The sequence below is a fragment of the Trichosurus vulpecula genome, chromosome 6, assembly GCF_011100635.1.
Source record: "Trichosurus vulpecula isolate mTriVul1 chromosome 6, mTriVul1.pri, whole genome shotgun sequence".
Taxonomy (NCBI): Eukaryota; Metazoa; Chordata; class Mammalia; order Diprotodontia; family Phalangeridae; genus Trichosurus; species Trichosurus vulpecula.
Window position 1 is genome coordinate 210,068,649 of NC_050578.1, and position 23,019 is coordinate 210,091,667.

The 23,019-nt window shown below is 43.2% G+C and overlaps 1 protein-coding gene across 1 annotated transcript in view; it reads left to right on the plus strand.

Moving 5' to 3' along the window:
* Window positions 1-5,201: 5,201 nt before the first annotated feature.
* Window positions 5,202-23,019, plus strand: part of TNIP2 (TNFAIP3 interacting protein 2) — a 31,433-nt gene continuing 13,615 nt past the window's right edge. The window contains exons 1-2 of the mRNA XM_036762409.1: window positions 5,202-6,302; window positions 18,831-19,133. Of these exons, the coding sequence (XP_036618304.1) occupies window positions 5,895-6,302; window positions 18,831-19,133 (711 nt within the window). The 5' untranslated portion in view covers window positions 5,202-5,894. The remainder of the gene's footprint in view (window positions 6,303-18,830; window positions 19,134-23,019) is intronic.

A 23,019-nucleotide genomic window follows, 5' to 3' on the forward strand; every position in this document is an offset into this window, starting at 1 on the left:
GGAAATTTTCCAGGAGAAGGTTCCCTGGACCGAAGCACATGAAGGTCCCAAAGCCCTGCAGCTCAACATGTACTAAGGAAAAAAGTCAGCATGGGGCCGAATGCCATGATGGAATTTAAAATAGGAAGTAGGGCAAAGGGGGAACTAAAAGGAGTTCAGACAAACCTTTAAGACAGCCAGTAAGTACTTCCTATCCCCTGTTACCTAGTCATACTTGGATAGTTGTTTTTCTTTTTAAAAAATGTTTTTATTGATGCTTTTGCATCACCATCAATGACTAATGTCTTTCTATGCTTCTCTCCTATGCTATCATTTCTCAGTGTTTGAATATCCCATTACATTTGTGAGCCACAGCATATTTAATCATTCCCCAGTAGATAGATATTAACTTTGTTTCCAGTCCTTTTTTGTGCTCCTCCCTTCACCCACATTGTTCCTATGAACATTTTGGTGTACATCATACCAATCTATTTTATCATTCTTTTTTTGAATTCCTCGGGGTATATGCTTGGCAGTGAGATCTTTGGGTCAAAGAGCATGAACTTTATTGCCACTTTTCCAGCATGATTCCAAATTGCTTTCCAGAATAGGGGCACCAATTCACAGCTCCATAAATGGTGCCATCGGTGTGCCTATATTTCCATAGGCCTTCCAACATTGGCTGTTTCTATTGTAACACCTGTTTCACTGGGCTCTCCTGTAGAGATTATAGAAGTTGTCCCTGTATCTTTTAGAACTGGGTGGGAAGGGAAGGGAAGTATTTGGGAATGGGCATTTAGTTTTATAATTATAACTCATTCTTTGAGATCTTTCTATGAAGTATAAGTGTGTGTGTATGTGTGTGTGTGTGTTTGATCTACGAGACTCCCTAAGACAAAATATGGAGAAGACAGAAAACCTCTGATGTAAGAATCAATAAATTAACATCGATTATATCCAGTGCCAGGCACTGGACAAAAGCAAAACTGTTACTTTATGATCATTATAAGATATTTCTGTGAAGAGATTGTGAGGAATTGATGATTTATAGTACATTCTGGAGAGATTTACCTATGATGGTTGCTTAAAGGAGAAAGAAAAAGGACTAACTTAATTTCTGACTGAATTTAACTCTTATCTTGAGGAGAAATGTGAAGAAGATTCTTGAGAGACATTAGTTGATATCATGAGTGAACTGAATAGTGGGACTGTGTTTCCAGAAATAAACTTCATGTGTCACTAGAGAAAGGGTTTGAGGTGAGTCTAGCTGTGATCTTTCAAACAGCTAAAATATTGTGAATAATTGTGACTGTTTTTATTATCGATTTAGTTTGTTAAAAATTATATGCTCAGTAATGTTAATATTTAATCATAGAAGATTAAAGGATTTGATTTAAAATGAGTAATTACTATTGGAAAAGGAGGTTCTCCAGTTTGCTAAATAACATTTAATGAAAATATTGTTATATGGAATGGTTCTCTGTTAGGTAGGAAGGAGGATACTGAGAGGCATTTTGGTGATGTGAAAATAGGATATCAGTAAACATTCATTTTTAAAATAATATTTAAACCATCTCTAGCTAAGAGATTGTAATTTTATTATTTAATAAGAAAATATACAGATAATTCTGGATTATTTCAAAGCTCAAGATAAGATTAAGAGAATGAGAAGAATCAAGTAGCAGACGGAGGGGTGATGCAAATGAGGGTGGTCAGTTCAATGCAGAAAAGAATGACAGTTGTAACCATAATACCAAATTGCCACCATCAGCTGCTCCCTCTCCACCTTCCATTTCATTTGGCTCTTAAAGATAAATGTCAGTTATCTGTAGTCTTTGTGGGAGACCCTAGCAGAACAGGTGTTATACCTCCTTTTGTCATCTTTACTGGATGTGTGGCTACACTTCCAAGTTGTGTTCATTTGTGTTTTTCTTATTAGTGTTATTAGTCTTTATTAGTGTTCAGGAGTAATATTTCACTCTGTAGTATTCAATTCTTTGGACAGTTGTTTATTCATATCTGTTGGCCTCTTACACATTAGGGAATAACTCTTGGTCTTATTTGTGTTAATTCACTATACATTTAGGTATCAGAGATATCTGATGCAATTGTTTTTTCTTAATTACATTTTTCTGGTCTTATCGTAATTGCATTGATTTTACATCAAAGCTTTTTAATTTTATGTAATCAAAATTGTCTATTTTATCTTTTGGGATGACCTCTATCCCTTGGTTAAGAATATTCCCCCTGGGAAAGTGCCTGATCTCTGTCTCTTCTACTTTTTTATAGTGTGACCTTTTAATTTCAGATCCCTATCCATTTTGACAACTGATTATTGTCACATAAGGATAAATCCAACACTTATTTGCAGAACAATTACTAGGTGTTTAGCCCTATACTGTCCAATGAAGTAATACATTAAGACACCATCCTGTCTTCCAGCAACTTACAAGTATCTACTTGGGGGAGATGAGACATATACCTGCAAAACTGAAACAAAGAGGCAAGGTCACTTTTTAATGATTTTAAATGGACACTGGCCTGGGAACTGGGACATCAGGACTCTGTCCCTGACTCATTAGCTTTGGAACCTTATTTGGGTGTTCCCCTGTAAAATGAGAAGGGTGGACCTAGATAATCCCTAAGGTCCCATATAGTCAATGATTTCCTGACTTTTTCATGGGAATTGCAACAAGGGGCACTCTCACAAATTCAAAACAAAAAAACCAACAACGCAAAATTCCCCAAATTGATGCAAGACAAGGCACTGAGACCTGTGGAGAGAGGAAGTATGGAAAGTGGGAAAGGAAGCCCCTCCTCTCAGCTCTTGTAGTTTTATCCTGTATTATTCATTTGCTTACTAGCACATACTAATACATATTTTTGACTATCTCGGATATTCATTGAATAATGGCACTTAGATTTTGAAGGAATTGTAGAGCATTTTGTCAAACAATTCCAAACTATGAGAACTGGAAGGAATCTCACATCATCTAATCTAACCATTACCTGAATAAGTGTCACTCCTATAACAGTTGTAATTAATGATTGCCAGTGAAAGGAGGCACTCTTCCTCTGGAGGTAGCCCATCTCACTTTTTCATTACCGTAATCATCAGGAAGTTTGTCCTCCCATCCAGCCTAAATTAGCTTCTTTTCAGCTTTCACCCATGGCTCCAAGTTTCACCCTCTAGGGCCAGGCCAAACAAGGCTAATCCCTCTTCTTTTTATAAATTATTTTCCAAAATTATGAATTTGAACACCCCATCCCTCAAAGGCATTTTTATATGAACACATAGCAAAACACAAAAAGAGGATTCATGACTCTTTATCTCCCAACTTCTTCATTTTTACTGGCTGTCCTCTGGCCCTGGAACACTCTTCACCTTGTCTGGCTGCTTCCAAGTCTTAGCTAAAGTCTTACCTGCTATAAGAAGGCTTTCCCCATCCCTCTTAATGCTACTAGCTACTAATGCTACCTAAACTACTCTGCTGAGTATCTCTAGTTTATCTCATAACAGTCTTTTTTTTTTACATAGCCATTTGCATGTTGTCTGATTAGATTGTGAGCTTTTTGAGGGCAGGGATTATCTTTTGCATCTTTGTATCTGCAGTGCTTTGCACAGTGCCTGGAATGTGTTGTTCAGTCATTTTCAGCAATGTCCAACTCTTTGTGACCCCATTTGGGTTTTTTTTTTTGGCAAAGATATTTGAGTGGTTTGACATTTTCTTCTCCAGCTCATTTTACAGATGAGGAAAATGAGGCACACAGGGTTAAATAACTTGCCCAGGGTCACACAGCTAGTAGGTGTCTGAGGCCAGATTTGAACTCAGAAAGATAAATCTTCCTGATTCCAGGCCAGGCGCTCTATGCCCTATGGTGCCACCTAGCTGCCCTGCCTCTAATTTAGGAGGTGCTTAATAAATGACTTGAAACCCTGAATGAAGCATAATCTCTCTTTAAAACAATATGCCTTCAAATACTGGAGACATGATGTCTTCTCTGAATCTCTTCACCTCTAGGCCACACATTTCCAGTTTGAATGGATCCTGGTTGTTTACTTCTGCAGCTTTCTGGATTATCAATTTCCTTCCTCCAATGTGACCCCCAGAACTGAACAGAATATTCTAGATATGGTCTAATCAGGGCAGAAGTAGAGCGTGATGGTCACTTCTTTGTCCAACCTTCTCATTTTACAGATGAGGGAACTGAGACTCAGAAATGGAAAGCCTCTTGACTAAGGTCAAAAGTGACTTGTCCAGGTTAGTCCTTATCTGATCCCAAGTCCTAGGGCCTGATCCAAATCCAGTGCTACTGCTTTTACTTTATAGAGTCATAGATCTTTTATTTTTTAGTTAAATTTTCCCCAAAGATCTATTTTCTTTCTCTCCCACATTCCATCCCCTTCCCCCACCCCAAGCAAGAAAATCAAAATTCCCTGTTACAAACATGTATAGTCAAGCAAAACAAATTCCCACATTGGCCATGTCCAAAAAAAAAAAAATGTCTTCATCTGCACTGAGTCTATCATCTCATGGAATCACAGACCTTTTTGGAGGGGGGAAGTTACCTGGAACTGGAAAACAGGTATTGCCCTAGCTCATTCCACTACTAACAGATCCCGTCTTTCAAACTGAGGCGGTTGGAATATATGATAAGAAATACTTTGGTTTGGTGAAAAGGGCACTTTGGATTTGTGTCAATGATCTGGGTCTGAATTTCAGTAATTTACTTACTGGTTGTGTGACTTTGGGCAGGTCACTTCCCCTACTTTGAGTTTCAGTTTCTTCTCTAAAATGGCCTAGCTGATCTCCAAGGGCCTTGCAGTTGTAAATGCTAGGAGGCAGAGTTGGGGAGACAAAGAGAAGCGCTGGACTCCAGCGCTCAGGAGTTCCTAGGCTGGTGGGAAACATAGACTCAGACCCCGGGCAAGCGCAGCTACCGGGGACAGCTGCCCGGGCCGCGCTCTCCTTCCTTCCGTGCCTGCGCAGGACCACAGGGCACTGGCCTAAGCAACCACCCTACTCCTCTGGTCCCTGCCCCGGAAAAACGGCGCAGGGTAGGCCAGGCTCCCGCGCAGGAGGAAAAGTCCCAGGGAATGCTCGGGGAGAGCCCCAGCAGGAAATTCCCGTTGGCGTGTGCTCTCCCCGCCCCGCGCTGTCTGGGCCCTCCCCATCCTCCTCCCCTTCGGTATTGCCTAGTTCTAGCCCCAACTTCCTAAACGCCGCTTAAAAGCATCTAGAGGTCCAGGGCCCCCGCCCCTCCTCTGAGCCCCCAAGCTCCCATCTCTGGCCGCAGCTCCAGAGCAGCGGGGCTCCCATCTGACCCTAAACCCACCTCCCCAGCTTCCCCCTTCAGCCGGGAGCCCCCCGAAGGCCTTTAGCCTCGAGAGCTGCCTTTGGGGCTGCTGAAGCCCGAATCTCCAGCGGACACTGACCCCGCTCCCTGCCGGGACCCTGACCCCGCAGCCCCTCCTGGGCCTCCTGCAAGGACTCCGAGCCCAGCTCTCTGCAATGACCTTCATCTCCGAGCCCCTCCTGGGCCTCCGCGGTTCCTGAGCCCGGAGCCTCTTCTTCGCCTTCTGCGGAGCCTAAGCCCAGCTCCCTGCAAGACCTCTCATCCCGGAACCTCCTGAGGAGCCTGAGCCGGGCTTCTTGAAAACACTTTCATCCCAGAGCCCTTCCCTGGCCTCCTGCAAGGACGCTGAGCCGGGATCCTTGCAAGGACTCTCCTCCCGGAGCCTCCGCTTGGCCTCCTGCCGGGATTCCGGGCCCTGAGCTTCTTCCTGGCCTCCCGCTGAGCCTGAGCCCGGCCTCCTGCAGGGACTGTCAGAGCCGAGCCGCCTCTTGACCTCCAGTGGACTCCGGGACCGGGGCCTCTCCTGGGCTCCTAGCTCGGGCCGGCTCCCTGCCGCCATGTCGTCTCTCCGGACGGAAGATGCTGGGGCCAGCACGAAGGGCGCCCGGCCCGGGCCCAGCGGCGGGGAGGTGCCTCCGGCCGAGCAGCTGGAGGAGGCGGTGGAGCGGCTGCAGCGAGAGAACCGGAGGCTCCGGGAGCAGGCTCCGCGTGCAGCCGCGCTCTGCGGCCTCTACCACGAGGCTGTGCAGCAGCTGAGCTTCCTGCGGAGCCAGCTGGCCTCCCGAGACTCCCTGGTGGCACGCCTACGGGCTAGTCTGGCGGCTTATGAGAGCTCCGGGCCCGCAGTAGGGCCCGGGCCCGCGCCGTCTCTTGTGGACGGGCTGGTGGAGCAGGTGGCCCACCTCAAGGAGCAGCTCCGCGAGCAGGAGACCAGCGCTCGAGCCCGGGAGGACGGACTGGAGCAGGTAAGGAGGATCCCTCTCCTAATTCCCCCCACCCACCCCGCCCTGGTCCCCACCCTCCCTGTCCCCAACTCTGTCTGCCTTTCCTGGGGTGGCTGAGAGCCACAGCTCACTTGGTGGGGAACAATCAGAGCTGGCCCAAAGTACAGTGCCCGCTGATTGACTGGGTGGGCTGCCTCCTAAGGTAGTAAGCTCTCCATCACTGGAGGGGTTCAAGAAGAGGCTGATGTACTTGTTAGGAACTCCATAGAGGGGGTTCCTGCTCACATACGGGTTGGACTAGATGCCCTCTGAGATTCTGTGGTTCTATAGGGGCAGTTCGAGCAATTCCAAGGTGGAGGAAACCACTAAAGTTGGGTAGGTTAGAGAGCTCCCCAGCGCTAGAGATGTTCTGCTTTAAGTAGGGGACTTTGTGGAGGGGATTCCTGTTCAGGTTTTCGTTGGACCATCTTTGTTGCTTTCAAGATCTAGATTGCTGAGACTGTCAGAGTTGAAAGGAACCCTTTAGGGAGGTCATGTAGTCCAACACCATTTTATAAGGGAGGAAACTGAGGCCCAATCAATTAACAAGCATTTATTCAACGTGGACTTTGTGCTGGGCACTGTGCTGAGGCCAGAGAAGTTAATTGATGTCATCTGTTAGCAACTTTAGTGGCAGATTCCCAGACCACTTTGCACACTTCACTATCAACAGGTGCCTCAGTTTTCCCGTTGTTTAAAAAAAATGGTTGAACTACTGGCTATGTGACCTGGACAAGTCACTTAACTTCCCCATGCCTTAGTTTCCTCATTTGTAAAATGAGTAGGTTAGATTTGTTGACCTTTGAGATTTTTTTCCAGCAACAAATCTATATTCCCATGACTAGGTGTTTTCCTCTAGTCTTTTCCAGAAAAAAAAAAAATCCTGATTGCATTGAAACAGTAAAAGCTTATTAAGACTGGCATTTGGAGTGTGAATCCCTTGCATATAGTAGAAAGATCTTGACACACCTGTGTTTCAGCCCTTTGTTGTTGGAAGCCCTTTCTCCAGTAAATTCAGTTCCAACTTAGTTGCCTGGGTGCTTCTCTTGGGTTTCCCCATCTGTTAAGTGAGGGTGTAGGACCAGACTAGATAATCTCCAAGGTTTCTCCCTGCTCTAAAGGGGACTTTAGGCCATGAATGTTTTAGCTGGGAGGCACCTTGGCAATTATCTAGTCTGGTTCAACCCTCTCATTTAGCAGATGGGGAAACCCAAGAGGGGCACCCAGGCACATAGAGCTGACTCAATTGTGTTCACTAAAGATGTAGATTCTAGGATGCTATGCTGCCTGTTGGATGGTTCTTATCCTTTACCTTCACTTTCCCCCCAAATGCAAGGAGGCACAAGGAGATTTACAGACCTTTGATGCTTATTCCATCATTTATTCGTTTTCTAGGAAAGCAAAGTCCCCTGTAAGCTGAAGTGGGAGGTTAATATACTTAATGTTAGAGATTGAGTTTGGCCACCAAGTTCCTGTTTAGTGGCTCAAATAGCTCTGGGGGCAAGTCTCTTCCATTGTTTTGTATGCCTCCTCCCTTACTCCCAACTAAAAGAAAATTTGAGTTACTGAGGGGGATTTGACTTAAGCCCTGAGTAATAGAAAGAAAAAAGAACTCAAATTTGTCACCAAAAGTTTTTAAAAAGATTAACTTTTCAAAACAAGAGTCCCAAACTGGGATGTTAAAGGGCCAGGGTTATTTTTTTTTTAAAGCTTTCTTGATGCTTTAAAAAATCACTCACTTAGCAGAACCAGGAGAACATTGTACACAGTTAACAGCCACATTGTATGATAACTAACTGTGATAGACTTGGCACTTCTCAGCAATGCAAGGTTCTAAGACAACTCCAAAAGGCTTATGATGGAAAAAACTATACATATCCAGAGAAAGAATTACAGAGTCTGAAAGCAGATCAAAGAATACTATTTGCTCTCTCTCTTTTTTGTTTTGTTTTGTTTCTTCTTTCTCGTGGTTCATTCCATTGGTTCTAATTCTTTTTTGCTACATGACCAATGTGAAAATATGTTTAATGTGAATGTATATGTAGAGCCCATATCAGATTGCATGCTGTCTTGGGGTGGGGGGGAGGAGAAAACTTGGAACTCAAAAGCTTGTGGAACCGAATGTTGTAAACTAAAAATTAATTAATTTTTAAAAATTGCTCCCCTCCCAATATTCCCTACCCCCATAAAACCTATTTTTGTAACATGGTAGTATAGTTGAGCAAAAGAGAGTGGCACATTGACCATGTCTCAGAGCCTATGGCTCATTCTGCACCTGTAGTTTGCCATGTTTACCAATAGAAGCAAGCTAAGTTTTTAGCATCAGCCCTGTGGAGTAAAAATTAGCCATTGTCCAAGATCTTATGAGACCCAGGGCTGTAATCTGGAGTATGCCTCTAATAGCTGTATGACCTTGACCAAGTCATGTCCATTCTCTGGTCCTCATTTTCCTCGTCTGAGATCCTCTCCAGCTCTTGTATCCTATGATTTTCTTTGATTCTCTAATGAATGGGGCAAAGTTTGACATGTCTGAGAGGATTGATCTCCATGATCTCTAGTTGTCATTGAAGTCTCTTAAGCAGGCACTCAAGCTTGAAACAAAGAAGAAAAAATATGATCCTTCTTGAGTCCTCCAAGGATCTGTAATTTTGTTAGTATGGGGGCTCACCCAGCGTTTTTCTGGACTCCTCACTCTCCCTCACCCTGTAAAATACAGTCAGTTGCCAAATCTTGCTCTTTCTACCTTCACAACATCACTGGCATGTGACTTTTCAATTCACTCATACAACTACCACTTGAGTTCAGGCCCTCATCACCTACCCCTTAGATTAATGCCACAGCCTTTTAATTGTTCTCACTTCAACTATCTCCCCAATCCAGTCCACTCTATACATGGCTGCCAAGGAATTTTCCCTAAGGGCACATCTAGCCATATGACTCCCTTACTCAACCCACTCCAGTGGCTTTCAAATGGCTCCAGGACAAAAAGATAACTTCCCTTAGCATTTAAAGTCTTACACAACCTGGTCCCAGCCTATCTTTCATTGGCCCTCTGCAATCCAAGCCAAACTGGCCTTTTCTCTTCCCTAGACACAAACTGCTGCATCTCTCATCTTGGTATCTCTGTCCTGGCTGTCTCCCATGCCTGGAATGTACTGCTTCCTTACCTCTGTCTCATAGAGTCTTTTAGAATGTAGCTCAGGCATTATCTCTTCCCATCAAGCCTTTCCTGTTTCTTCCAACTGCTAGCACCCTCCCTCCCAAACTATCTTGTACGCAACTATTTTGTAACTTTGTATTTATTAGCTTTGTTTTTGTTTAGTCATTTTCTAGTCATGACCTGCTCTTTGTGATACCTTTTGAAATTTTCCTGGCAAAGCTACTGGAGTGGCTTGCTGTTTCCTTCTCTAGCTCATTTTACAGATGAGGAAACTGAGGCAAACAGGGTGAAATGACTTGCCCAGGATAACACAGCTAGTAAGTGTGTGAGGCCACATTTAAATTCAGGAGGATGAATCTTCTGACTCCAGGCTTAGCACTGTATCCACTGAGCCACTTAGCTGCCTATTAGCTTTATAGATGTGGTATATATGTATTAGTTGCCTTCTGCATTACAATATATACTTCTTGCAAGGAAAAATTATTTCATTCCTTGTAATTGTATCCCTAAGTGCCTGGCACACAGCATGTGCTTAACGTGTTACCAGCTATGTGATCCTGGACAAGTCATTCAACCTTGTTTGCCTCAGTTCCTCATCTGTAAAAATGAACTAGAGACGGAGATAGGAAACCACTCTAGTATCTTTGCCAAGAAAATCCTAAATGAGATCACAGAGTCGGACACGTTTGAAACAACTGAACAACATGTATTTATTGATTGAATGATACTGATACCTACCCAAGTCCTAGAAAGCTGCCCTAGCTGAAAAACTCATCCTTCTTCTCTCCATACCCCCTTTCCAAGAGCAGCCAACCCATCAGTGAGTTAGACCAGTCCTCAGAGAACAGACGCACAGGTAGTCATCAGGCAGATCCTTCACCTTTTCCTACTTTGTGGGACGTGCTAGTGTCAAGCTCCTTAAAGTTAGCTCCTCAGTGTGATGAGGTTGTGAGTGGAGGAGTATATAATGAACATAATAACACTTAACACAGTGTGCTTCTATACCTGTTAACCTCATTTGGTCCTCAAAACAGTCTCATGGGACAGATCTTCCATTTTGTTACATGAAGGTATTGAGTCCAGATGAGGTTGAATGATTTTCCCACAATCAAATGGCAAATTAATGGGGCTACTGGTTCAGAGAAATCTTTGAATTGGAAGGTGACCTTTTACATCAGGGGTTCTAAAGCTCTTTTGTGTCATAGTTCCCTCTGGCAACCTGGTGAAGCCTGTGGACCCCTTCTGAGAATCATGTTTTTAAATGAATAAAATGACGTAGGATTACAAAGGAAACCAATCATATCGAAATAACATATATATATATACATTAAAAAAAAACTCACATACTCCACATTAAGAAGTCCTGCTCTGCACCATTTAGGCCAGCCCCTTAACCCACACAGGCGGAATCCCCTCTCTTGACTCCCTAGTAGGTGTTCTGTCAATCTTTCCTCCTGTGCACTTTCCACAACACCTCACTGTCACCACAAATACTACAGGAAGCAGCCCTCTGGTAGGGGGAGGGAGTTAGACTGAATGGTCTCTGTGATCTAAGATCGCAGCTCTAAGATTCTATAGGTCTGTGAAATGTGATAACCTGGGAATCCCCAGATCATACTTTGAAAGCCACTGTTGCATGGTACCCAGGGAGATGGATAGTCTTTGGTATGCTAGACATCATGCTATTCATGAAGTTAATGCACACATCCAATTTGCTTTAGTTTTTTTCTTCAGTTTTTGCAGTCATTGTGATGAAGTAGAATGAAGTCTATTGATCAACATACACTGATTAAATGCAATTAATATGCCAAGAACTGCCAGCCTGAGTTTTAGACTGAGAAGCTAGAGATCTGGGATGAGATTCTGATCCTGTACTTGCGGGTGTATGCTCTAGCTAGCTCATATCCCAACTATTACACTATCTATGTAATCCTGAACATAATCCTTTATCTCTTTGAGTCTCAGTTTCCTCACCTCTTAAATGAAGATAATAACACTTGCATTAGCTACCCCTGAGGTTGCTGTAAGAAGAGTGTTTATAGAAATGGGAGCCATTCTTAAATTACATAGAGAGCTTTGCAATTAGGTATGTGTGGCCTCTCCCCAAATCTGGTCAAAGGGGCTGTTCTCTCGATTCCTACCTTCTGTCATAAGTAAGGAGGTACAGAGAACCTTGCCACTTTTCTCTGGGTCACTCCATATCTTTCAGTATCATGGGGCCTGAACTGAGCAAAAGATGTTGTTGTCTTTATAATTCAACAAACCTAGAAGATCTGTCTAGCACTTCTGTGGGTGCGTGTCTGTGGGTATGCGCATGTGTGTGAGTGTATAATTCACATTTCTCTAAATAAATCATACAACCTCACAACAACCACATTAGATTGGAGTATAAGGATGATTATCCCCATTTTATAGACAGGGGTACTAAGGTTCAGAGAGGTGGTGTCTTTCTCAGAGTCACACTGCTTTACTTGTTAGTGAGCCAAAGTGATATGTACCCAAATACATATCAGTATCGAATGCAAATTGGCATATAAAATCATGGGATCTCAGAGGGAGCTGTAAAGCATCTCAATCAAACTCTCATTTTAGCAGATGAAATTGGGAGAGGGAACTAACTTGTCCAGGGTTACATAGTGGAAATGCTGAGGTAGGAAAGACCACTGGACTAAGTCAGGAGATAGGAATTCTAGTCCCGGCTATGTGATCTTCAGTAAGTCTTAAATGATCCCTTTGGCCCCCCCCCCAATTTTCTCATCTGTAAAATGAGGAGGTTGGATTAGATTAGATGATCTCTAAGAATCCTTTATAGTTCTAATATTCTGGTGTTCTATGATTAGGTAGGACCTGGGGACTATAATGAATATAGGGGGCATGTGTGTGTGTGTGTGTGTGTGTGTGTTTTGGTTTGGCTTGGGTTTTGCCCCAAGCTTCTTAACAAGGCTGTATTAAACTCTTTACGCCTGAAACTTGGGTCCAGTGTATTGGAGACAGATCTGGTGAACTGAGGAAGTAGCAACTTTGAGACTTTCCTTAGGGACTTGGGGTCTGCATGCCAAAATGCCAGCATTTGTCAAAAAGGAACTCCAGGCCAGGGTTTGGCTGCTACTGGGCTATAGTAAGCACTGGAGCAGAATTTGAGTGGAGGAACTGCCCACAATGGAGTAGGGACGATTGCTCATGTTTTCATAGCAGTTTTTGGTTATAAAGCCAAGATGGTACTGTGGGAAGAGTGCCAACTTTGCAATTAAGTTAGTAAAAATGTTACCTCATTTGGTAACGGCTCTTGTGTTCTAAGAACTAACAGTAATTAGGCAAGCTGTGCTGTAAAGAAAGGCGGGCTTTGGTCTTGGCTGCATCATTGTGAAGATAGCTTGACGCTTATTTTAAAAAGATGGGGTGTGGGGGAAGCCCTGAGAACTGTCTTCTAATAGGGTCGGATGTCCTGGGATGACAGACTCAATCAAAGTCTTTCTTCAGGCTTGTGGTTGAAGATTTCTACCTTGGCTTGCAAGGGGCAAAGTTGAAACTCAAAGCTAGGTCTTCAGACTTGAGTTCAGGCTCCTTCCCCTCTGCAGGTCTGCACTCTGCATCATGGTCAAGTTCAGAGTCTTTGAAGCTAAAATTCTGAAAATTAATTTCAGAGTGGGAAAGGCTAGGTAGCTCTTAAAACGTGTCTGTGCCCTGTGCTTGACAAACCCAAGAGTGCCTTTCCACTTCTTACTTTATTTTTCTGCTTATTTGTTCCAATAGTTCTATTGTTTTTGTCCAGCTAGTCCATGGGTTCTTAATCCTTCTTGTATCATGAAGCCTGGCTGGCAGTCTGCTGAAGCCTATGGACCTCTTTTCAAAATTGTATTTTTAAATACAGAAAATAAAATATAGAGAATTCCAAAGGGAACAGATTATATTGAAATGCAGTTATCAAAATAATTTAAAAAATACACACAAGTTCACAAACTTCGGGTTAAGAACTCCTGAGTTAATAGAATGATATTTAGGGCAATCGCAAACAAAAAAAAAGCTTCTCTACTGATATCCTGCTCTGAACAAAGCCAAATCTCTCTAAAAAGGGGAACACCCCCTCTGTCAGCAAACCTGCAGGGAAATTGAAAGAGATGATTTCAGTTAGAGAGGTGAAGCTGTAATTTATCATGGCCCAGAAATGGACTTCCAAGCATCACTGCCCACGTGACCTCACTTGAGCAAGTCAGAAGCCCACCATGATCTCAGGTGCAGAGTGCAGACCTGGTGGGACAATTGCACCCCTCCAAGGCCAGCCTTGGGGTGGTGATGAAAGCTCACACGGAGGAGGAAAGCTTTTCAGGGTTGCAAAGAGCTTTTCTTCGATATCTGTAGGAAGCTTTCCCCAGGCCCTCTTCATTCTAATGCTGCCCCTCTGTTAGTTTCTTCCTGTTTATCCTGTAGGTAGCTTGTTTTGTGTATTTGCATGCTGTTTCCCTCATTAGACTGTAAGCTCCTGGAAGGCAGGAGCAGCCTTTTGCATCTTTTTGTATCCCCTGTGCTTAGCACAGTGTCTGGCACATAGTAGGCACTTAATAAATGTTTATTGATTGATCATAAGCTTCTCCCATTCATAAAGAGAGGTCCTGGGTGTCAGACCCTCAGTCCTTCACCAGGCCTGGATGTGAAGCCTTTACAGTCTAGTAGGACCTTCCAATCTTACCCACTGCTGGCATAGCCCTCCGAGAACCCCGCCTCACCTCCATGGCATGATGGGGACTTTAGTAGAGAACTGCCCACCATGGTAGCTCACAGTTCTTTAGCCATTTATGGTTTGTGGGGTCTTGGGAAAAATATCAAACCTGTTTTTGTTTTGTCTTTGTCAGTCAAGACTTGGGTTCAAATGTCTCCTCTGAGTCTTACTAGCTATGTAACCCTGGGCAAGACACTTAACCTCTTCAAGCCTCAGCTTTGTCTTCTGTAAAATGGAAATAATAAGACCTGTAATTCCTCCCTCCCAAAGCTGTTTTGAGGATCAGATGAGATCGTGTCATATAAAAGCCCTTTGAAAACTTCAGAGCTCGATAGGAATGTCAGGTATAATTATTACAGGGTGCTTTTTGCCGCAACTCTGTGGGGAAGGCAGTATAAAAGTTATCTATGTTTTGCATATGAGTAAACTGAGTCTCACATTGGACTTGTGGCTTTCCCACTGTCACATGACTTGTATACAGTAGAACTGGGACTCAAATCTGGATCTGTCAGTTGTCAATTCAGCATTCTTTCCTTTGGCAAAATTCATCCAACCAGATATTTATTAAGCACCTGCTGGATGCAATGCCCTGAGCTCTGTGATAGGGCAAGTTGGAAAGACAGAGAAGCCCTTCTGTTTTTTTTTCCTTTTGACCACACTACTTTTTCACTTAACCTCTATTAGCTTACCTTCTAGGGCTGGGGTTCTTAGCCTCTTTGCCTGTCTGGATACTCTGTTGAAGCCTACAGACTTCTCAGAATAATGTTTTTAAATGCGTAAAATAAAATGCATAGGATGACAAAGAAAAACAATTATATTGAAAAATGATGCAAATATATGTATTTATATATGAATAAGATCACAGATATCAAGTTAATATGCCTTGCTCTAGGATCCCAAACCAGAGGAGACTTTATAGATGACCTAGTTTGACACAGCCCCAGCTAAATCCCAATTCCTTAATTTTGTAGAGGAAAAAACCAATTCGTTTCAAAAAGAGGATGTGTGTTGCACATGGTCAAGCAGGTAGCACAGAGCAGGGCCAAGGTTGAGACCCAGGCCCTCTGGCTTCTCAGTCCCCCAGCTTTCTCCTCCTAGAGGATGACATTTCTCTCTCTGTTTCATCAGCTATCTTCATCTTCCCACATTTGGGGCACAGTGATTGTCATTCCAGTGAGACCCAGACTTGTCAAAGATCATTTGATACTTCTCCACTCTTGGAGTAAATATAATATATGTTACATATGATCCTGTCAGCTTTCTTCACTTTGGTTTTTTCCTCCCAGTGGGCAAGCCCATGTGTAGTCTTAAACAGACTTCAGGCATGGGATTATCCAAGGGAAGTAACTGGATGTACCAAGCAGCAATCAGCCTAATCAGGCAGCTTCTTGGCACCTGCACAGGGTGGAATACATAGGCACACACAAGTTACCTGGGTGGTTATCATAACTGAATAGATCATATCAAACCTTGTCTCGAAAGAGGACTTCCCCTCTTCTCTTCTGAAGAACTGAAAGACCCATCCCAAACCTCACACTTTCCAGCCATGCTCATTCAAGCCTACTAGTGTTTAAAAGTTGCTAATGAGGAACTTGTGATGCTGACAAACCAATTTTCAAAGTGATTTCCACCCCCATCCCCCTTTCAATACCCTGAGTTACACCATTGGTCATATCGAAGTTTCCTTAGCCAGAAAGAAGCAAAGAATGGAGGGAATGACCCAGATGCAGAGGAGCTGAGGTTGCCCTTCCCTCCCCCATGCAGGCAAAAATCCAAGGTGGTTGCTCTAAAAGGCATCGTGTCCCCACTTTCTGTAGCATCTTTAAGGCTTAGGAAACACTTTCTTCAAGACAGTGGTACCTAGGTAATGGAAGTATAGTAGATTTCAAACTGATAAGAACCTTAGAAGTTATCTGGCTAAACACCTTCATTATACAGATGAGAAAACTAAGGCCCAGAGAAGTTTGGTAACTTTAGTTAAGTAAATTAAATAACTCCCTCTTAACACTCCCCTTTCCTTACCTCTGTTTCCCTGTTGAGTTTAATGAAGTTCTTACATCAAACTCTGTGTACATACACAATGTGCATGTATGGGTCTGTTCAACTGTCCTTTTTCTTATTAACATAAGAATGAGGTTCAGATAGAGAGAGGCTTTTAAGAAGGAACTTGCCAAACTAGGATGTTCTGAGGAAGGCAGCCAGGAAGGTGAGAAGACAATACACTGTACATTTTGCCAGAACTGGGGATTTCTAGCCTGGCAAAGAGAAGACTCGAGAGGAAGGAAATGTGATCAGAAGCTCATTGAAGGCCAAAATTGGAATATCATCTTCAGGTTCATCTATTCCCACCCTATCACTGATAAGTGGGGAAATGAAGGCCTAGAGAGTAAGCTCTGAGATCCCTTCAAGATCCTGTGACTTACCCAAGGTCACACCCAGAGCCAGGATTCAAGGACTTTGATACCGTTTCCCCACCCCCTACCCTCAATCTGGTGCTCTTTCTATTATACCAAGCTGAGAATTGTCTTCAAATACTGAAGGGCTGTCATGTCAGTCAACAAGCATTTATTAAACACCTCCTGTGTGCCAGGCACTAAAAATAAAAATAGACTTGTTCTGGGTCACTTCAGAGGGCAGAAGTAGAACTATGAAGCTCAAGTTGAAGCTAGATTTCAGCTTAATATAACAAAGAGCTTTCTAAAATTAGGGCAGCTTCTAGAAGTAATGAGCCCCCTCTCCCTGGAAATATTCAAGCAGAGCTTATACAATCCGTTGGGGATATTCTTTGGAGGGGGGAAGGCAGGGCAATTGGAGTTAAGAGATTTGCCCGAGGTCACACAGCTAGTGAGTGTATCAAGTGTCTGAGGCCAGAGTTGAACTCAGGTTCTCCTGACTCCAGGGCCAGTACTCTACTCACTACACCCGCCACTTTGCTGCCCCCCTGTTGGGGATATTCTAATGAATGGAATATTGGGCTAGGTGATCTTTAAGATACCTTTCATCTCTGAGTCTGTGTTTTTATAAGAGGGAAGTCTGTTCACTTCACAATGCATTTATTGAGTACCTACTATGTACTATATGCTGAGGATATAAAAACAAAATTGAAGATAGTCTCTACCCTCAAGTAGCTTCCATTCTACTGGAGGAGGAGCAAAGTAAATTAAAAATTTATACAAAGTAATTTCAGAGACTGGGAGGGGTAGAGTTAGTTAGTTGAGATTCTAAGTTAAGCCTTAGGGCAGGTAGGTGTCTAGGTGGATAGAGCACAAGCCCTGGTGGCTGGAGGACCTGAATTCAAAGACAGCCTCAGATACTTACCAGCTGTATGACCTGGGGCAAATCCCTTAACTCCTATTACCTCCGAAAAAGTAAAGGCTTTGTGAAACAGGTAGTTTCTAAATTAGTTCTAGAAGGAACCATGTACTTCAAGAGGCAGGGGTGAGGCCAGAGAACATTCCAGGCATGGGGCCCATTCTGTGAGCCTAGGAAAAGGCATGGAGGTTGGAAACACAATATCATGTGGCAAATAGGCCAGTTTGGCTGGAATTCAATTCAATTTAAGAAACAATTTCCTCCCTGACAAAGTGGTTTGTAAGGAAAGTAGTTTGTAACTCTTAAAGGATTGTAGAAAAGAGAGCTTATTATTATCTAATCCATTCCCTTTTCTCCTAAGCAGCGCTCATCACGAAATTAAAATTTTAGAGTTGGAAGGAACCTTAGAAATAAACTTGTTCAATCCATTCAACACGGATTGAACAAATGAGGAAAATGAGGGTCCGAGGGCAGAAAGTAATTAAACTAAGGTCATACAGTGAGTTGGTGGGAGGGCCAGGACTGGAATCCTGGGCTGGTGTCTTGGGGTGCCAAGTGAAATCAGGCATTTGGGAGACACTATTTAAGAAAAATACTCCCCTTCCTTAGTAATAGTTTCCAATGTCTTGCTTCCACTGTGATCTAGAGGTTCAGATTTTTCTAATTCTGGTGTTTCTCCCTGCTGTAAGCAATACGAAAAGGTGGAAATGAAGATGAAGTGGAAACGTCCATACCATTGGCAAGCATGGTGGGGTGGTGGGGTGGTGGGGTGGCTGGGTGGGGGAGTGAGGGGATTGTAGCACAGTTGATGGATTAATGAAGTCTCATCTATTCACATTTTTTTTTTTTTGGCACACAACCTTTTTATGAAACTTTGAATTTTACAAACAGAAAATTGACTATGATTGTAAGGTTTGGGGTATTTTTTTTTGTCTTTTAAGAAACGATTGAGTTGGGAGGTGGAGAATTTCTTCCCCTACTTCCTCATCACAAAACATTCACATCCCAGCACTTAGTCATTTGTCAAGTAGTTTGACCACTATGCAAAATTCTTTGATGACACAAAATGTGCCATTATATTCTAGCACATGAAAACAAAATGTAAGATGGAATTTCAGAATGAAAAAAAAAAAAACAAACTTGTAGGCCAAAAAACTCCCCGGTTAATGATCAGTCGAAAAAACCAGGGCTTGACCGGGAGTGCGTTTGTCCCATAACGATGGTGAATTCCTACAGCCGCATTGGCGGCATTCTTGAATCATAGGGGACTTCCAGTTGGCTGTTTCTTTGTCAAACGGACTTTGTTAAATGTCTTCCTTAGGAAGTGAAGAAGCTGACCCAGCAGCTGGAAGAGAAAGAGAGGGAGCTGGAGCGGCTGCTCAGGGAGCCCCAGCACGAGCGGGAGCGCGAGATCCTGCTGCTGCAGAGGAGTTTGGCGGAGAAGGAGAAGGTGCAGGCTACGAGCGAGGTGCTCTGCCGGTCCCTGACCGATGAGACCCATCAGCTCCGGAGGACTCTGGCCGCCACCGCCGAGATGTGTCAGCACCTCGTCAAATGTCTAGACGAGAAGCAAAGATCTGGAGGGCACAGGGAGGAGAAACCCGCCTTGGAGAGATCTAATAAGGTACACGGTGCACTTCCAAGACTCAGTTTATCTGTAAAATGTAGGGTTTGATTCATTGCCGTATCTGCTTCATTCTCCTCTCTGTAAAGTGGGAATAAGAGTGGTGCACTGACCATCTCACAGGGTTATTCTGAGGAAATATTCCGTAATACTGGAAACACTAGAGGAATTAGAACGTTTGTTCTTATTTCTAGTATTCCAAGGTCCCTTCCAACTTGGAGTCCTGTGTTGGTTCAGCTGGCATTTAGATGGTACTTTTAGATGTGTTAAGTGTTTTGTCATCCCATTTGATCCTTGCACTGGCCTTATGAGGTAAGTCCCATCTTACAGATAAGGAAACTGAGTCTGAGAGGCGGAGGGACTTGGCCAGGGTCACACAGTAAGATTTTGATTTGATTGATGTATTTGAACTCAGATCTTCCTGACTCTCAATCCAGCTCTCTATCCCCTTTACCCTATCATTTCCCAATGTGGAGGGGGAGAAATCAGCAACTTCTACCTCATAAAAGCCTGTGAGCCTTCAAAGTAATTACTAAAGTCACATTTGCATGAGAAGCTTCTCTTCCTCTCCTTCCTCAGTAATAAAAACCACATAGTTTTGGGGCAAGGCTCTGAGAGTGAGAGATCCCGTGATCCTTTCTAGAATGACTACAGATGCAAAATACAATTAGAGGTAAACCCAGCCCAGCCTGTTCTTCTGTGATCTGGCTAAACTCAGATCGGAGGACACTCACTCACTTTCGACTTTGTGCAGGAAGCCTCCGTGGGAATGACACTTTAAAATAATTACTTGTTTTCAGCCACAATTTAGGAAGTAAGTAGGAAGAGTTCACAGGATCATAGATTCAGAGACCATCACATATAGAGAAACAAATGAGATGAAGTGACTTGACCAGGGTCACATAGCTCGTGAAGTGTCCACAGCAGTATTTGAACCCATGACTTCTCGAATCCAAGTCCAACTCTCTTCATTATACAACACCTGACTCAGAATGTGGGAGAGACTATACCATCTATAAGCAGAGACAGGGACAAAGCACATCTTCTAGGCTACTGGATTCAGAGTTCTAAGATTCTATTTTTAAGGTTTCAGTTCTTCAGAGACTGTTATGTTCCATGACCTGAAGCCATAGGCTATCAGCAGGAGAATGTTAGTATTAACAAAATGTTCAGTTATTGTTTCTGGGAGAATCCTAAAGTTATTAAAAGAACTTAACAGTTTCCCAAAGACAATATAGCCTATTCCTCTCTTCCTGTTCTATTTTGGTCTCAAATCTTTGTCTAATTGCAGTGTGTGTGCTTATGTATCTATATACATGCACACACATACATACATGTACTCTGTGCGTATACATACATGCTTGTATATACATACATATATACACACATGTGTACACGTACATATATATGGGGCAGCTAGATGGCTCAGTGGATAGACAGCAGGGCCTGGAAGTCAGGAAGACCTGAGTTCAAATCCAGCCTCAGACACTCACCAGCTGTGTGATTCTGGGCAAATCACCTAACCTTTGTTTGCTTTAATCCACTGAGAAGGAAATGGCAAATCATTCCAGTATCTTTGCCAAGAAGACTCTATGGACAGTATTGATGTGCTGTGGTTCAAAGGGTCACTAAAAGTCAGACATGGCTGAACAACTGAACAATACATATATATACACTGCATCTAGACAACGAGTTTTGTACATGTACAGATATAAACATTTTTACATTCAGGCATATATATATACTCGCATATATACATACACACATATACATACCCATATATCTGTGTTTATGTATATATAATTATGTATACATACATACATATTACATATGCGTGTATATATATGTATATGCCATAGGGTAAGCTCTATCAGTCGTCCATTCAACTGTGTGTCTCAAAATGGATAAGATGTTCTTTATCCACTTGGTTTTTCCTATGTAGGTAGTTCATACTCTTTATAGGGTGATAAGGCATGTGCATGGATAAATCCATGACAAATTAGAATATGAGAAGAACATAGAGTACAAAAATGCCATGAGGTCAGATGAGAAAGAAATCACTTCCAGTTTAAAGGATCAGGGAGGGCTTCATGGAGGAGGTGACTTTTGAGCTGGGCCTTGAAGTATGGGTAGTAAGTCTATTTCTTGGCATTCTTGGCATAAGGAGCAGTGTGAAAAGTGATCTGAAGGTATGAGACTCATTCAAAGCATGACAGATTGTCTAGTTTGACTGGAGTATAGCATACATGATGGAGGGAAAACTGTGAAACTAGGTTGGAAGCCAGATTGGAGCCTGACTACAGAGGGCTCTGAGTGCTAGGCTAAGAAGTTTCCTTTATTTGGTGATCAATGGGGAGCCACAGAAGTTTTCTGAGGAGTGGAATGATGGAGTACAATGGTACCTTATGTAGGATTGGTGGTACCTTATGTAGGATTAATCCATCCTACATCCAGGAAAGGATGAGAGATGAGAGAAAGATGGGAAGGGAGGAGATCTGCTAGGAAAGAAGTGAAATAGCCCAGGTGAATAGTCCAAGTAATGAAGACCTATCTGGGAATAGTAAAGAAGGGACAGATAGAACCTGCAGGGCTGGCAATGGTGTAAAGAAAGGCATCAAAGATGCCACCAATCACATGGCCAAAGAATTTAGAGTTGGAAGGGTGGTGCAGCAGGCAAATCATTATATTTAGATTTGGAGGACATGATTTTGAAACCTACTTACTAGGTTTACTCATTACCAACTCTGTAGCCTTGGGCAGGTCACTTAATACCTAGAGATCATCTAATCTGACTCCCCCCCACCCCTTGACTGAGGAGGAACAGGCAAGTTAAATGGCTACCCAAGATTAGTTGAATAATTAGAAAGAAGCCAGGGTTCAAGGCCAAGGTCCTCTGACTCCAGAGAACACCATTGTTTTTTCTATACTAGGACACACTGCCTGGATGTTCTGCCTGGATGATATTGATGGGTGTTCTTGGATGGAATAGGAAATTCAGGAAGGATGATACTATCTAGGCAGCTAGAGGCAGAGAATTTTTCACCATTTTCTCCCTTTGGAGAGCTATGGCCTCTCCATAGTGGGAAGAACTATGGGCTGGGGAGTTAAGCAACATGGGATCTAGTCCCAGTTCTGATATTCACTGGCTGGATGACCTTGGGTAAATTCCTTCCCCTCTTAGGAGCCTCAGTTTTCCTACTTGTAAAGTGAGGCAGGTAGACGATATGATGATCTCTGGGGTCCCTTGTAGCTTTCATGTTCTAGGATTCTGTAAGAAGTGGATCCCATGGGACTGAGAGGTGGTGGAAAGTAGAGTCTTTCTGAGAAAACAGCTTGGTGTTACAGGAATTTTGCAGGTGACCACTACGGGGATAGTGAGTATGTGGAGGAAGTTCTCTGGGAGCTCTCTTATGATCTTTGGGGAGTCTCCAGGAGGAACATCCCATTTCTGAAACTAAGAAAGAAGCTACTGGTTTGGTGATGGTGGGGTTTCCCCTCCCCCTACTCCTTAGCATTTTTGGGAATCATTTCAGCATTTCCCCTTTCTTTTTTAAAGTCCCAAACATGTCTTGACTGACCTGAGGTAGAAAGTGAGTTTTCGGTTTGGGGTATTCAGGGTGTGTCTGGTAGTCTGGGGCAGCAAAGCATCACATTACTCTGCCTAAGACTGGGTCAAGTTTATACTCATGTAATTAGTCAGATTGCTTCAGGGACTCCCCTATGGGAGAACAGTTGTCAGATGTGATTCCCAGATTGTTTGAGGGGAATTCTGGATAAATATAGATTGATAGAGAAAATGAATCACAGAATTTCGTGACTGGAAGAGACCTTGAAGACATCTGAATCAACCCATCATTTCACAGGATTACACTCTGCAACATAAGGT